The sequence below is a fragment of the Solenopsis invicta genome, chromosome 16, assembly GCF_016802725.1.
Source record: "Solenopsis invicta isolate M01_SB chromosome 16, UNIL_Sinv_3.0, whole genome shotgun sequence".
Classification (NCBI taxonomy): Eukaryota; Metazoa; Arthropoda; class Insecta; order Hymenoptera; family Formicidae; genus Solenopsis; species Solenopsis invicta.
This window is the reverse complement of record NC_052679.1, coordinates 10,438,359-10,452,857: the sequence shown is the minus strand read 5'-3', so window position 1 is coordinate 10,452,857 and position 14,499 is coordinate 10,438,359. Positions and strand designations below refer to the sequence as shown.

At 29.0% G+C, this 14,499-nt stretch overlaps 3 protein-coding genes across 3 annotated transcripts in view; 1 reads left to right on the top strand and 2 right to left on the bottom strand.

The window, feature by feature from the left end:
• LOC105200998 (lipopolysaccharide-induced tumor necrosis factor-alpha factor homolog) overlaps positions 1-6,548 on the top strand; it is a 32,016-nt gene extending 25,468 nt beyond the window's left edge. Inside the window, exons 3-4 of the mRNA XM_011168816.3 lie at positions 3,411-3,558; positions 4,729-6,548. Coding sequence (XP_011167118.1) covers positions 3,411-3,558; positions 4,729-4,831 — 251 coding nt within the window. The 3' untranslated portion in view covers positions 4,832-6,548. The remainder of the gene's footprint in view (positions 1-3,410; positions 3,559-4,728) is intronic.
• Positions 6,549-10,604: 4,056 nt separating this feature from the next.
• LOC120359768 lies at positions 10,605-12,203 on the bottom strand. Its single transcript, XM_039458754.1, has 3 exons — positions 11,743-12,203; positions 10,856-11,289; positions 10,605-10,608 (listed from the first exon to the last, which is right to left on the bottom strand). Exons 1-3 carry the CDS (start codon positions 12,175-12,177, stop codon positions 10,605-10,607), a joined length of 873 nt encoding a protein of 290 aa, XP_039314688.1. The 5' UTR covers positions 12,178-12,203.
• Positions 12,204-12,234: 31 nt separating this feature from the next.
• On the bottom strand, positions 12,235-12,627 carry LOC105206991 (THAP domain-containing protein 11). The gene has a single exon (XM_026139528.2). It carries the CDS (start codon positions 12,625-12,627, stop codon positions 12,235-12,237), a length of 393 nt encoding a protein of 130 aa, XP_025995313.2.
• Between the last annotated feature and the right edge of the window lie 1,872 nt (positions 12,628-14,499).

Below are 14,499 nucleotides of genomic sequence, written 5' to 3'. Positions count from 1 at the left end.
AAACAAGCAATGAAGTGTGAGCAGGTGCATTATCGTGGTTAGAAACGAAAATCGCCGAGCTCATAAAAACACGTGCAACCTTAGCGGCTGCCACAGACAAAGTAAACAATGAATACAGCTCAACATTTCAGCATACTTCAGGGGCATGTATACCAACATAAACAAAAAAAAAAATTTCACTGTCGGACTCTCCAAACCCGCGAAATTTAAAAATTCCCGTTACTTTTTGAACACACCTCGTATGCGTTTTGATACTGGGCACATGTCTACGCATATTTTTGTCGGAAAATATGCGTTTTGATACTAAATACATGTCTACGTATATTTTTGTTAAAAAAAATTGTTTCAACCATTGAATAAAACTAACAAGTTCTTGTCAATTTCTTACGTAGTAGTATTACGACTAATGAGAATACAGTAATATTAGAGTCCTAAATTAATCAAAGAAGCGTTACATGGTGTTGGTTAGACTAGATCGCTGCTGCCATTTTTTTCTTGTTAGATCCCAGCAAATAAAAATAAATTTAAATGAATTGAAAATTGCAATTTATTATAATTTATCCGAGTTTGCCCTTTAAGGCGATGCTGGACCGATCTCTATACGTGCTTATTTTTATGCACAGATAACTCTTAATTTACGGATCGCAAAATCTTTTTACGCAATTAAAGTAGTGACAAAAACATATCTGGCTAGTTATAATTTAATACAAAAAACAAAAGTTAATTAAAAAATTATAGTTTAATTATCGGTTTCTGCAGCTGACTCGTGACAACATGTGCCCATATAAAAATTTTAGACATTGTGTGTATGAAATAAGTAGCTAATAAGGTGTGAATTAAATCAAAGAACAATACGATGCTTGCAAAATGATCCTAAAAGCTTTAATATAAAAGATGTAAATGTATGAAAATAGTTATGTAATTTTCACGTGATTGGTGAGAAGAGCAGAAATTGTGTTTATGATAGTTCAGAAATCTTGCATTAGAGGCGCTAAAGTCAGAAGAACAAAGATAGATGAGTGCGTTTGACAAAGAGCGCTAGCCTATTCCCCTTACTCTTCACCTCACGCGCGACCCAAAGTTCGTCGAAGAAAAAGTCTACAGCAATCTGTTGTACCGACGTCGAGTGAGTTCCACTGTCAGTCCAATATCGCCTTAAAGTCCCGGAGTATTTTTTAATTCAAATAGACTCAAACGGACTGAAATACGAAATAGGCTATTCATTATTTTGAATTCGAATGGATTCATGTTTCATTATATTATTTTTGGAATTAAATGAATTGAAATGAACTATCGCGTTGAATCGCATTGTGTTCAATTCGGATGTATTTATATACACTTTTGAATTCAAATAAATTCGAAAAATTTGGAGTATAAATTCAAAAATGTCAAAATGAATTTATTTATATTCATTTCAATTCATTTTCGTTTATTGGAATACTATTAGGAACAGGCAATGTATGAAAATTATTGATATTTGACATAAATAATTTCCACAGCCAGATACACAGCACTTCATTCTGCAGAAACAATATTTCTCTACAGTAACATATTTACGAACACAATGCATACTAGTAAAAATTTTCGATCGAAAAAATATTATCGTTTTGAATATGGATTTTAGTTAATAAATACATTAATATGAATCGTTTTCTATCAGAAAACAATACAATAAAAATTCTATCGAATATGGATTTTGGTTTGTGAATTCACAAATCATCAATCCTTTTCTATTGCTTAATTTCTATCGTTTTCTGTCAAAAATTTTTACCAGGATATCTTTCAAAAAAAGCTTAGATTAGCTAAGTTCGATATATTAAATATTTACAAACAGGAAACTTACCCCGTAATAATAGTTTATATTGCACTTTGTATAATAATATGTATAATTTATAAATTTTCTCTACGTGTTAGTAAGTAAAGCCTAATGCGCAATAAAACGTATACCAGGTGTATGCATAAGTTTTTTCCGGTTTCACTAAGAGATGGCGCCAGCGAAAAGTACGCAGCGTATTGATTTGACACATACGTCATTTTGTTCGTCTGACATAGAACTACAAACACACACAAGTTGAGTCCGCCAAAAACTAGCGTCTTTGTTTTATTGTTCAGTGTTCATGTCGAGTTTTGTGCCTGAAAAACAACATTTGCGGCACGCATTGCTTTTTTATTTAATCAAAAGAAAAAGGCTGTTGAAAGTCATTGTTTGCTGGTAGAAACATATGGTGAACACGCTCCATCGATTAGAACATGTGAGACATGGTTTCGACAATTTAAAGTAGTGATTTCAATGTGAAAGACAGTGAGCGCTCTGGTAGACCACAAAAATGCGAAGACGAACAATTGCAGAAATTATTGAATGATGACTCAACTCAAACTCAACGGCAATTAGCAGAAGCATTACATGTATTACAAGAAACAATTAGCAGACGTTTACGAGCAATGGGAAAGATCAATAAACTCGGTAAATGGGTCCCACACAATTTGAATAAACGTCAAATGGAAAATCGTAAAGTCACTTGTGAAATTCTGCTTCAACGCCACAAAAGAAAATCATTTTTGTATCGAATTGTGACGGGTGATAAAAAATGGATTTATTTTGAAAACTCGAAGCGGAAAAAATCGTGGCTTTCACCTGGCGAAGCCGGTCCTTCAATACCAAGGCCAAATCGCTTCGGCAAGAAGACCATGCTCTGTGTCTGGTGGGACCAGAGCGGTATTGTGTATTATGAACTCTTGAAGCCTGGCGAAACCGTTAATACACAACGCTATCGCCAACAAATGATTAATTTAAACCACGCATTAATCGAAAGACGACCGGAATGGGCCAGAAGACATGGCAAAGTGATTTTGTTACACGACAATGCGCCGTCTCACACAGCAAAACCAGTGAAAGACACCTTAAAATTTCTTGGACATCCTTCCGCACCCGCCGTACTCCTCAGACCTGGCGCCATCTGACTATCACCTCTTCGCATCAATGGGGCACGCGCTCACAGAGCAGCACTTCAGCAATTTCAAGGAAGTTGGAAAATGGCTCGACAAATGGTTTGCCGCAAAAGACAAGCAATTTTTCTGGCATGGTATTTATAAATTACCTGAAAGATGGGCAAAATGTGTAGAAGCCGATGGCCAATATTTTGAATAAAAAAAATTAATTTCCCTTGAAAATTACGTGTTTTTTTTTACCAAAAAACCGGAAAAAACTTATGCATACACTTGGCAGACAACAAAAGAGAATAAGGAAGTGTTCAATATGTTAATTGTATTGCTTTCATATGCAATATAAAACAATCTGTAATTTTTTTCATAATTTTTTTGTTTTAAAAACAGGTGTAATACATTCTTAACACTTTTATCCTTAATATGTCTTTTTGTAATTTAATGCATGTATAAATTTGTGACTATAGATACAGTGCATGTTATAACGAGTACGGCTTTTAACAAGGAGAGTCAACATTTGATCTGTCCACACTGCCACGCTAATATATCTACGCGCGTAGAAACGGAAGCGAACACTAAGACACATTTTATGGCGATGCTTCTTTGTTTGTTCGGGTAAGAAAAATAAAGGGTGATTTCATTAATAATTTTTTTTTAAATTTTTTACATGATTTTTCAAAATTTTTAACAATTTCTATATAATTTTGTAACTTTTTAGAAAATTTCTTTTATACATATTGGAATATTTATTTGAGAAATACAGAGAAAGTATATATCTTTTCTAGAATTTTTTAATATATATTATGTAAATTTCAGAATTCTGTAAATTTTGAATTATTCCAAGATTTTGTATTATATAATTTTCAAAAAAATTATAATATCTAAAAAAAATTTTAAGTACTTTTTAAAAAGAAAATTCTCTTTCTTGACACAAAACTTATGACATAATAATTCTAACAATAAAAATTTCTTATATTTTAAATTTTTTTAGAAATCTTCAAAATTGTTAAAAATATCATACTCGTAATGTAAGTTTTTTTGAAAGCCTATATCAGTCACAGCAGTTCTTAATGTGAAATAATAATTTTTAATTTTTACAATTTCCAACTTATTCAAACTGTATGCCGCATATTCATCGGACTTAAAACACAGTGATAAAGCCGGAATTTATAATATTAATGTTTTAAAAGCATCTATAAAATCTCTTTTTCCTTGGAAAAATTGTAAAAAATTTTATTGTAAAAATATAACACTTCATCCAGGTTTTCGAACATAAATTTCCCAAATTCCAAGCGTCCTACCAATTCGACTACTAAAGCATGTCTACGAAATGCTGGGAAATTCAGGGTCAAAACTTAGCTAAAGTGTTATTTTTTCGCAATAAAATTCTTTACAGTTTTTCTGAGGAAATGAATCTTATAGATGCTCTTAAAACATTAATATTATGTAGTTTTGTTTCATGATTGTGTTTCAAGTCCAATTGAATATGCACAGTTTGAATAAGTTAGAGATTATAAAAATTAAAAATTATAATTCAGCAATAAGAACCGTTGTAACTGACGCAGGCCTGCTAATCTTATGTTTAATTGCATTAGTCTAGTGTAACTTTGTAATTTATATTTTTTAGATTTATTTTGATACAGATTTAATTTTTTACTTGAAAATATAATTATGTTATTTTTGTTTTATTTGTTAATTGACTGGTTAAATTTCTTATTCGTTCATAGATTTTAAAGTGTTCTTATCTATGATTAAATCTGATTAATTTGGATTATTCTTTTTCAGATGCTGCTGTTGTGCATGCTGTCCTTATTGCATGGACAGTTGCCAAGTACATAAGCACTATTGCCCCGCATGCGGTTCTTTCCTTGGAGCTTCCCAAAATTGATCATGTTCTGCCGCAATAGAATACCGCAAAATTATATTGCCGTTAATTAAAATTTTTTTGAATGGCTTTAAAAACAACTATCTAAACTAGTAACCTCCTTCTCTTAATGCGAAAAGTAAATAAAATAAAATAGAAGGTAGAGATGTATGAATCAAGCATTTGTGAGATCACTGAGAGTGAATCAAATCAAATGTTTTATATGTTCATAATTAAATTGATTCGTATCTGAAATGTTCACGTCAAATTCTTTGATTCAAACACGAATTGAATTCGAATCAAATTTTTCAGGACTTACATGCTAATTTAAAAGTAATAAAATATTTTCACTGTTGTAAAAGCTTTTTAATACATCAAAAAATTAATCTCAAGAATTTTTGGAAATAATTACAAAAAATGATGTGCTAAGTAGAAATTTATAATAGATAAGTGTGTGAATATTATATAGATAAATAAACATCTTACACTTACTACCCATCGTGGAATTACTCGCGTCTGAACAAAATTTCCCGCATTGTATACTCCAGTATAGTACATACATGCGGCACGCATCTGTATTTCGCCTTAAAAAACTTTATTGGTGAGGGAATATGACGCCACAGTCGCGCTCTTTAAGCTGTTATTACAATAGTTAGGTCGGCATAAAAATTGCATAGTGCATAACTAGAACCAAAATTCCAGCTTGGCGCGGTAAAGTTTTAGAAATAAATAATTTTTATATTTTTCATTTTATCAATATATTTGTGCAATATTTATAGTTTTTAAATTTATTACTAATAAAAGTGTTTAATTTTTGTTACTATAAGAATGTCGCATATCATACACACACACACACACACACACACACACACACACACACATAGGGGGGAGAGAGGTAAGATGACGACCTTAAGGTTTGTCAATTTTTACTAATTTCTGTGGTAATGTAAAAATAACAATCTACTTTTTTTTAGATTTACTGAAATTTTGTTTATCATCAGTAAAAATTAGAAATTGTTAAATAAACTAAAATTTTTTAAAATTTAAAATATTTTAGGACATGTCAATTTCGTCATCTTGCCTCCATATGCGGGTAAGATGACTTTTAATACCGAATGAGGTGAAAAACAGTCAAATAAAAGTAAAAATGTGCTCTTATGAATAAAAAAGATTTATTACAGTATAATAATCTTATATAATTTTGATATTACAATGCAGTTAAAGAAAAAACATAAATAAAACAAAAAATATTTATATAATCTACAAAAATAAAATTATTAAAATTGTGATATACATAATTGTGATATACATGATTACAATATATATTGCGATTAAAATTGCGTTATATATAGTCAGAATGCTGTTAAGACCGAAAAAATTAATGCACAAATGCATTATCTTGCCTATGCACAACTTTCGTCATCTTACCCCCAGTCGCTATGTTTATTTGTTTATGAAATATAAAATATTGTAATACAAAAATTGAAAATTGTAATACATTATTATACATTTTTAGCTATACAATATTGTGATTTTATAGAGAAAATAAAAATATTTATTATAATTATGTCATTTCCTATGAACACTAAAAAGTTACGGATAGGTGCTTCCAAAACACATTTCTCATTATATTATCTATTCTAATAGACAGATTGAAATCAAACTGCCACAGATTATTTGTTACCATCTAAAGTCTAATAAATTAAGCATCGGTTTGTTGTTTGTTATTAACCTGGAAAAATTAACAATTCGTCATTTTACTCCTCTCTCTCTCTCTCTCTCTCTCTCTCTATATATATATATATATATATATACATATAGTTTAAATAAATATATAAAGATGTAATTCTTACTTTTTATTACTAAATTTGTATTAAAATTCGTATTATATTTACAGAACTAAAGCATATTTTTTGAAAATCCCATTGTCCGTTAATTTTATAATAAAATAAGCATTATTTATGTTGCAAAATTAACATTAAATTATAAATCAAAACCAATGGAACATTCTTTTTTATAAAAATATGATCCTTTAACTTTAATTTCATTTTTAAATGAATTCTCTATGATGTAGGCGATTTATGCATTCACGCGATTATTTTACGCGAATCACGAATGTAAATCGTAATCGTAAACATGTTAGACAGAAATGTCCTGATCGGACTCATCGCGCAAGATTATAAACATTTCCTATTTCGCGATACACTAGGCGACTTTCAAGAGAGTCATTTTGGAGCAGCGGGCTAGTCACACGTTCTTATTTTTACTCTGATATTGTTGTTGTGGCTCAAAACTGTAGCAATTGAAATATATAACGAACGTTTCTACGTGAGAATTCTGACTTTTACCGCTTTGCACACTCCTTTGTTAATTATCCCGACTCTCCTTTTATCCTCATCAGTTCACCTAAAATGATAATTTTTAAACACATAACAGGGTCTGGGAGACCCCCCTATAAAATTTCAATCGTTTATTGTATGAAGAGGAATGATATAGGAGGTTCGAACCAGGGAGTAAAAAAAATTTGAAATCTCTCTTTTCGATTGATCAATTTTTTTGGTCAATTACAATTTGAAAAACATAGCAGCAAAGTTTTGTTGGAGTGAATGGGATTCCTATAGTGTGCGAGTGTAACTTTTTTGTGAGTAAACTTATATAAAAAAATCGGACGAAACACGTTCGAACAGGTCCGTTCGCGGATGTTACTCGCATATACTCTGTCTAAATTTGAAATACTATACATATCCCACATAGCACGTAATATTGCAGTGATATCATAGCAATATCACTTTTACATTGCAATATTACAAATGAAATATTGCAGAAATATCACGAAATATTACTGTGATATCACAGTAATATCAAAATGTCCGCGAAAACGCATCACAGTAATATTACTGTGATATTTCATAGTAATATTACTGTGATATTTCACAATATTTCTGTGATGTTTATGTGATATTTAAATAATATTGCAAAAAATTAAATAAATAAATTATTTCAGTTTATTTTATTTTTATTGTTATTCTTAATATTATTTTCATGTCGTTACATGTAATATATATTAAACATTAAAAAATTAATTATATTTATTAAAACAGAATACAATAATGTAAACGTAATAAATGTTTAATTTACAAAAAAAATCTCTTGTATCCTTTTTCATTTTTGTTAAAAAAGATTCAATTTGAATTATAATTTTAATTTATGTTCAAGATTAAATAACAATACAAAATATTATTTACATGTAAAAATATAAAATTTTATATGGAACAGCGTTCCACACGTACCCCTTAAAAAAAAATTGATAAACTTGTTTCAATAAACTGATTACTGATCAGTAACTGACAAAATATAATCAGTTACTGATCAGTAATCAGTTTATTGAAACAAGTTTATCAACTTTTTTTTCAAGGGACGTTACATTGGAAAAAAATTAGAACAAGTATTCGTTTCCAAATTACAACAAGCAACAATTTTCTTTAAAATCTCACTGAAGTGTGAGCTAGTGAGTCGTGGTGAGTCGGCCCAGGGCCACCAAACTCCCATGCATTTACATGTAGTTTTGCGTAACCAGCATTTGTGGCGCCTTCTGGGATACATTCCCCGGTAAAATGGAATTAACTATAGAAATATAGCGTCGTCAATATCTATTAATCCACGTCGGTAATGTTTTATGGTTCTTATCCGTGCTATGGCTCCATTACAATGTTAAAATAATCCTATATGAAAAAAAAAAGAATAATACATTTAAAATATTAATTCAAATTGTATAATAAATGGAAAAAGGAATAATACATTTAAAATATTAATATAAATTTTATAATAAATAATATAATACATAAAAACATTTCCTTACATGAAAAAAAATATTAACTGGAAAGTAGAATGTAATAATGCTAAAGTGTTCTTCGCCGCTGAATGATAAATAGATAAATAACAATAATGAGTTTAGATATTCACAATGAAATAAGACAGAATATAAATAATCTACCTACAAAAACTATTACAATTTTATAAATAAATTATTTAGATTAAATCAAATGTATAAAAGCTGAATAAATTATGTAAATTAAGTCAATATAGACAATAATCATAAATAAATTTTATAAGTAAAATTAAATGTATAAAAACTGAGTCAAAACGCTAAAAACAAATAAAGTACGCAAAAACATTATACATTTATCCGGCGCTTTTTATTTCTTTTTCTTGGAACGATTCAAATATATTCTTCTAGCCTCATTATACATAAAATTGGTATCAGATTCTACGTCTATTTTTCCAGTTAAGATATTATTAATAAATTTGCACCACTGTAAAATAAATTGTTGTGCAGTTACATTTATGATAATATTTCGTACTGAAGAACAATGTATGATTACTTTAGAAAATATTTCAGTACTTAGAATTTTTTTTAATTTTTCCTTTACTTCTATTTCATGGCAGAATTGAGGAAATTGTAATTCTCCTATGTCTAATGCATGCTGAACACTGTCCAAAATACTATTATATTTTATAATTTTAAAACATTCTTCACATTCTGTTATAGATTTTTCTTTTTCAAGTATTGCTATTATTTTTTGTGCATCTACAAACATATGTTTATTAATTGCATCTGATATTGCTGCTTCAGTACATTCGATATTATCATTTTGTTCTGTTTCTGATTCTTTTAAAGTATTATGACATATTTTTAATAATGATAATGACATGCCTTCTTTACTTTCTTCGCAGTTTGATGAAATATTATGTTTTGATGTAAAATTTGTGGTTACTATTGTTTTGAATGCGCCAGAAAATTGAAGAGGTGAAGGATTATTGTTTCTATGACCATTATCTCTAATTTTACTGAAAATATTTTCTACTATGTCTTGATTAATATATTTTAAATTAAATGACGAAAATTTAGATTTATAAAGCTCAGACCATAAATATTTTGCACTTTGAATAGTCCATACCCAATGTACTAAACATTTTGTTAAATTTCTTCGAATAATTGTATGAGTCCTTTTCTCCACAAACTCCATTTGGCGAAGTTTACTGCATGCATTTCTCCAAAACGGTATATGATTACTTGTATTTGTAATAGTGCTGGTAAGACCTGTAAATATTTATTTCATAATATTTTTAGTTATATTTTTAACTATATATTTTAGTTTCATTATTTAACAAATAATGAAACTAAAATATATAAATATATCATTATTTATTAATAAGTAATATACTTTACCTTGATATGTATTCCCATTGAAAGAGTCAAAAAGATTATCAAAAAATAATATTGCATCTGATGTTGCCCTGGCACTTGATGATAACTGCATTAAGCCCTTTTTTGTATTCGCACTACCTGCAACAAAATTTGAAATTTGAATATTACATATATATCTACATAAAAATATTTTACAACATATAATTTATTTTCAATATTTAAGTTTTATATATATATAAAATTTATTAGTAATATACTTTACCTTGATTAAAAGTTGATACCATATCTATAAAATTTGCTACTGTACGACTGAGTACTTGCGTTGCATATTTGACCTTCATTTTAGGTATCATATTTGGATAAATGTGCTTATCATTCAGTTTAGGCATTTGCCGTTGTCATAACAATGAATATTTGTCCATTTCATATATAATAACAATATCATCCCATGACGCATATTGTTGATCAATCTTTTTTCCATTTTTATTAATAAGTAAATCCTTTGTTAATAAATTATTGCGTACTCCCTTTTGCAAGTGTACGTAATCATAAAAAGGAATAATTTCTTGTTTTTCTACAAGAAAAGTATTACCTGCAATAAAAAAAAAACATTACATTTTTCATAATAATTATAAAAAATAATTACAACTGCATGATTAATAAAATTATGTCTACATTGTATCTACTTACTGGGATTTATACGCATTTTAGACCGTAAACGATTGGCATCTTCAATCAATAAGCGAATGGCAGCTACATTTGTAGCTCCTTGGTCACATACAGTTGCTTTTGGTTTAAATCCAGATTTTATTAAAATCGTTAGCCAGTTTTTTATGCACCTTATAAGTTGTACTGTATTTGTTGTATTTCGGCAAAATCCATATCCAATAGGCATGTGATTACCTGAAGCAAAACATCGTACAGCAAACAGTATTGCATGATCTGCAAATTTTCTAGTACGTTTCATTCCCCAATCTTCAAATCCAATAATTTTATCAGATTTGGAATCGTAATTTATGGCTGGTTCTATAGCCATTTCATCCCAAATTAGTACACAGTATAATTCAATGTCCTTGACTTCTTTTGCCACCAATTGGAGATATTTAAAAATGATAGGGTTACAACCAGAATTTAATGGAATATGTCTCAGTTGAGTATCCAAAGTAGTGATAGAAGGACACAGTAGATATTTTGATAGAAATTTATAAGCTGAACGAGATCGGCGGTAGATTCCAATACAAAACATTTTCTCTTCTAATGTATACCGCCTTGCCTTAAAAAAGGCGTACCAAAAATAATTAATACAAATAATATAAGTTTAATTAATATAAAAAAAATATATAAAGTATAATATAAAAAACACTTATATAATATTGAAATAAGTTTTAATAATGATTAATATACTAATGATCAATATATACAAATGATTAATAATATATACAAATAATTAATAATATATACAAATGATTAATAATATATACAAGTGATTAATAATATGTACACAAATTAATAATAGCTAATAATAGCTAATAAAATATAATAAATGTGTAAATATAGAGAATACAAGAATAAGTAAGTTAGAATTAAAAGAATATTGGAATGGAGTTAAGGAAATAGAATGATGGCAATGGATCATTAATATAAATTGTTGATCATTAATAAATTTCTTAATATAAACAATTTATATTAATATATTTGTATAAATTGTCATGGACCAACATTATACCTGTGGTGCTACGTTACTATTCCTTGAAATCATGTGTACAATTTGCTGTCTTACCGCTGCAGTATCATCAATTCTGCTTTTATTTGTTCCACGTTGTTTTATTAATTTTGATGTATTTGATGTGACTTGATTAAGGCGTCTCTTGAGATATCTTTTCTGTCTTTTTAATTGTACTGTTTTGTCATACAATTTTCTTGCTCTTGGAGATAGAAATATTTTTCGACTTACATCTTCAAGATCAGGTCTTGCATATAATTTCGGATTTTGGTGAAGGTGCATTGTGATTGTATCCTTTAATTGTTGAATTTCTACTGTTTGTTGCTTTAATAACTCTTGGTGTTGTAACATCTGTTCGACATGCTGTATCGTGATTGCATCCTTTAATTGTTGCATTTCTCTTGTTTGTTGATTTAATAATTTTTGTTGTTGTAACATCTGTTCATCATGCTGTATTGTGATTGTATCCTTTAATTGTTGAATTGCTCCAGTTATTTATTGCTCCAATGACTCTTGCTGTTGTAAGCTCTGTTCACCATGTATTAATTCTTGATTAATACATGGTGAACGCTGTTCTCTTGATTCATGTTGCTGTTCAATCAATATATTAGTAACTGCTGTAGTATGTATAGTCATATTTTCGTCTACTGATGTTAAATGTATTGACGGAATCGCAGTACTTTTTAAAATTCGTCTAGTGGGAGAACAACTGTAATCGTTATTATCAAAATGTTTATGGCATACTCGTAGTTTTGGTATTTCAAGTTCTGATGGGTTTATACATAGATTTTCTAGCCACAACCTGCGACGTTCTACATTTTTGGGAAATAAATGTGCTGGCACATCTTTCCCAGAGTTGCAAGCAGGAACGCAACATGCCCTAACCATTTTTAAAAATAGCACTGAACAAAATTGTAGATTTATTTTAAATAAACGTCCTGAACTTCCTCAGAAGTATTTTATAGGTTATGTGAAAAAGTCTTTTTTGTATTTTCCCGCATAGGAAAAAAGTGTCTTCCTGTAAGTGTCGATGTTTTACACTTACAATTTAGCACAATTTTTTTATTCCTATTTTATTATTATTTTTAAATAATCATAAGATTGTAGATTATTTATTACACAATGTATACATATACGTACTACGTGTAGCCACGAGATTCAACCAATGCACGTGAGAACAGTGTTACCATACAAACATGGCGAGCAATTACTCACTCTTATCGACAGATATACTATTTAGTTCCCACTCACGTAGGAATATATCCCAGGAGGCGCCACTAATGCTGGTACGAGGAGTTTAGAGGCCCTGAGTCGGCCCGGTCGGCCGCAGTGGCGTCTAGATATAACACCTGAGGCTGCACTTGACTCACGAGAAGGTCTCCAGCGGCGCGGCCACCTAGCGGTGGTGCCAGCACTCACTTGTTTGCGTGGAGTCTTATACACACGGCGGGACCGCATAGCGGCTGTGTACGTGCTCGCTTGTTTCGTCGTATGTTGTGACGGTCGGTGACCGAGCCGCAACATTATATACATACATATAATTAATGAACATTGTAAAATATCTAATTAATGATAGAATATATATAATCATATTTTTTAATAGAGTTGAAAGAAAAGTGAAATCTAAAGAAAAATTTGTTGAAAATTTAATATTTTAATTAACTTGAAAAACCTTTTACTGTGGTGTATAATAGTCTAATCAATATTAATGAATAAACTATTTCACAAAATAATGTACCGAGCAGTAAATATTAAATAACGTAAAAATGTATATTTTTTTAAAAACTTCTTAATATACTTTGAAATATTTATTGCCAAGTGAATAATAAATGTGTATTAACAAAACTTTTTGTAAACATTTTTTTTTTAAATTCCTCATGATAAAAATTTTTAAAAATTAAAATCAATTTTGTGCTCCTGTAAACATTACAAATGACAATAAGATAAATACAAAGGTTTTTCTGTAATTTTTTAATAAAATCATTATTGATCGAGTTGTAAAGCAACAATTAAATTGATAGATTACATAGAAGAGCGTACATTATAGTTTATACATATATACAGTTTAAGGAATAAACTAAGTAAATATCTAAACTAATAATAAATTTATAATTTAAATTTTTTTTTCTTAACATTTACTTTTATTCCACGAAAGGGCAAAGACATTATTATTTTATTTGTAAGTTGATTTCTTCTAGGATACCGAAATTACCAAGAATATTAAGGATACTAAAAATATCGAAATTAATCAAAGAGATAGTGACGTTGCATTAATAAGACATAATAAAAACGTGGTTTGACATTACCTTGTTCTTTGAAATTAAATATTGCAACAATATATTGCAATGATATCATTGGAATATTTTAATGTTATTATCACTGTGTAATATCACAATAATATTTCTGTGATATTTCTGTGATATCAGTGGAATATTTCAATGTCATTATCACTGTGTAATATCACAGTAATATTTCTGTGATATTTCACAGTAATATGTAATATTTCTGTGATATTGCAATGATTCTGTGATATCACAGAAATATTACGTGCTATGTGGGATAGTACTGTGGAGAAGAGGCGCTTCTGTGCTTAGTCCAAATATCTATATCATGAAATACGTTAATTTTCGATTTCAGGTACCTTGAGTTAATAAAAAATACCTCGTATTCTCCTTGTTATATAATTATACTTTTTGAAAGGAATGACAATGCTATAATTTTTTTAAAAGTATGACTCTTTAACTTTAAAATGTTGTATTT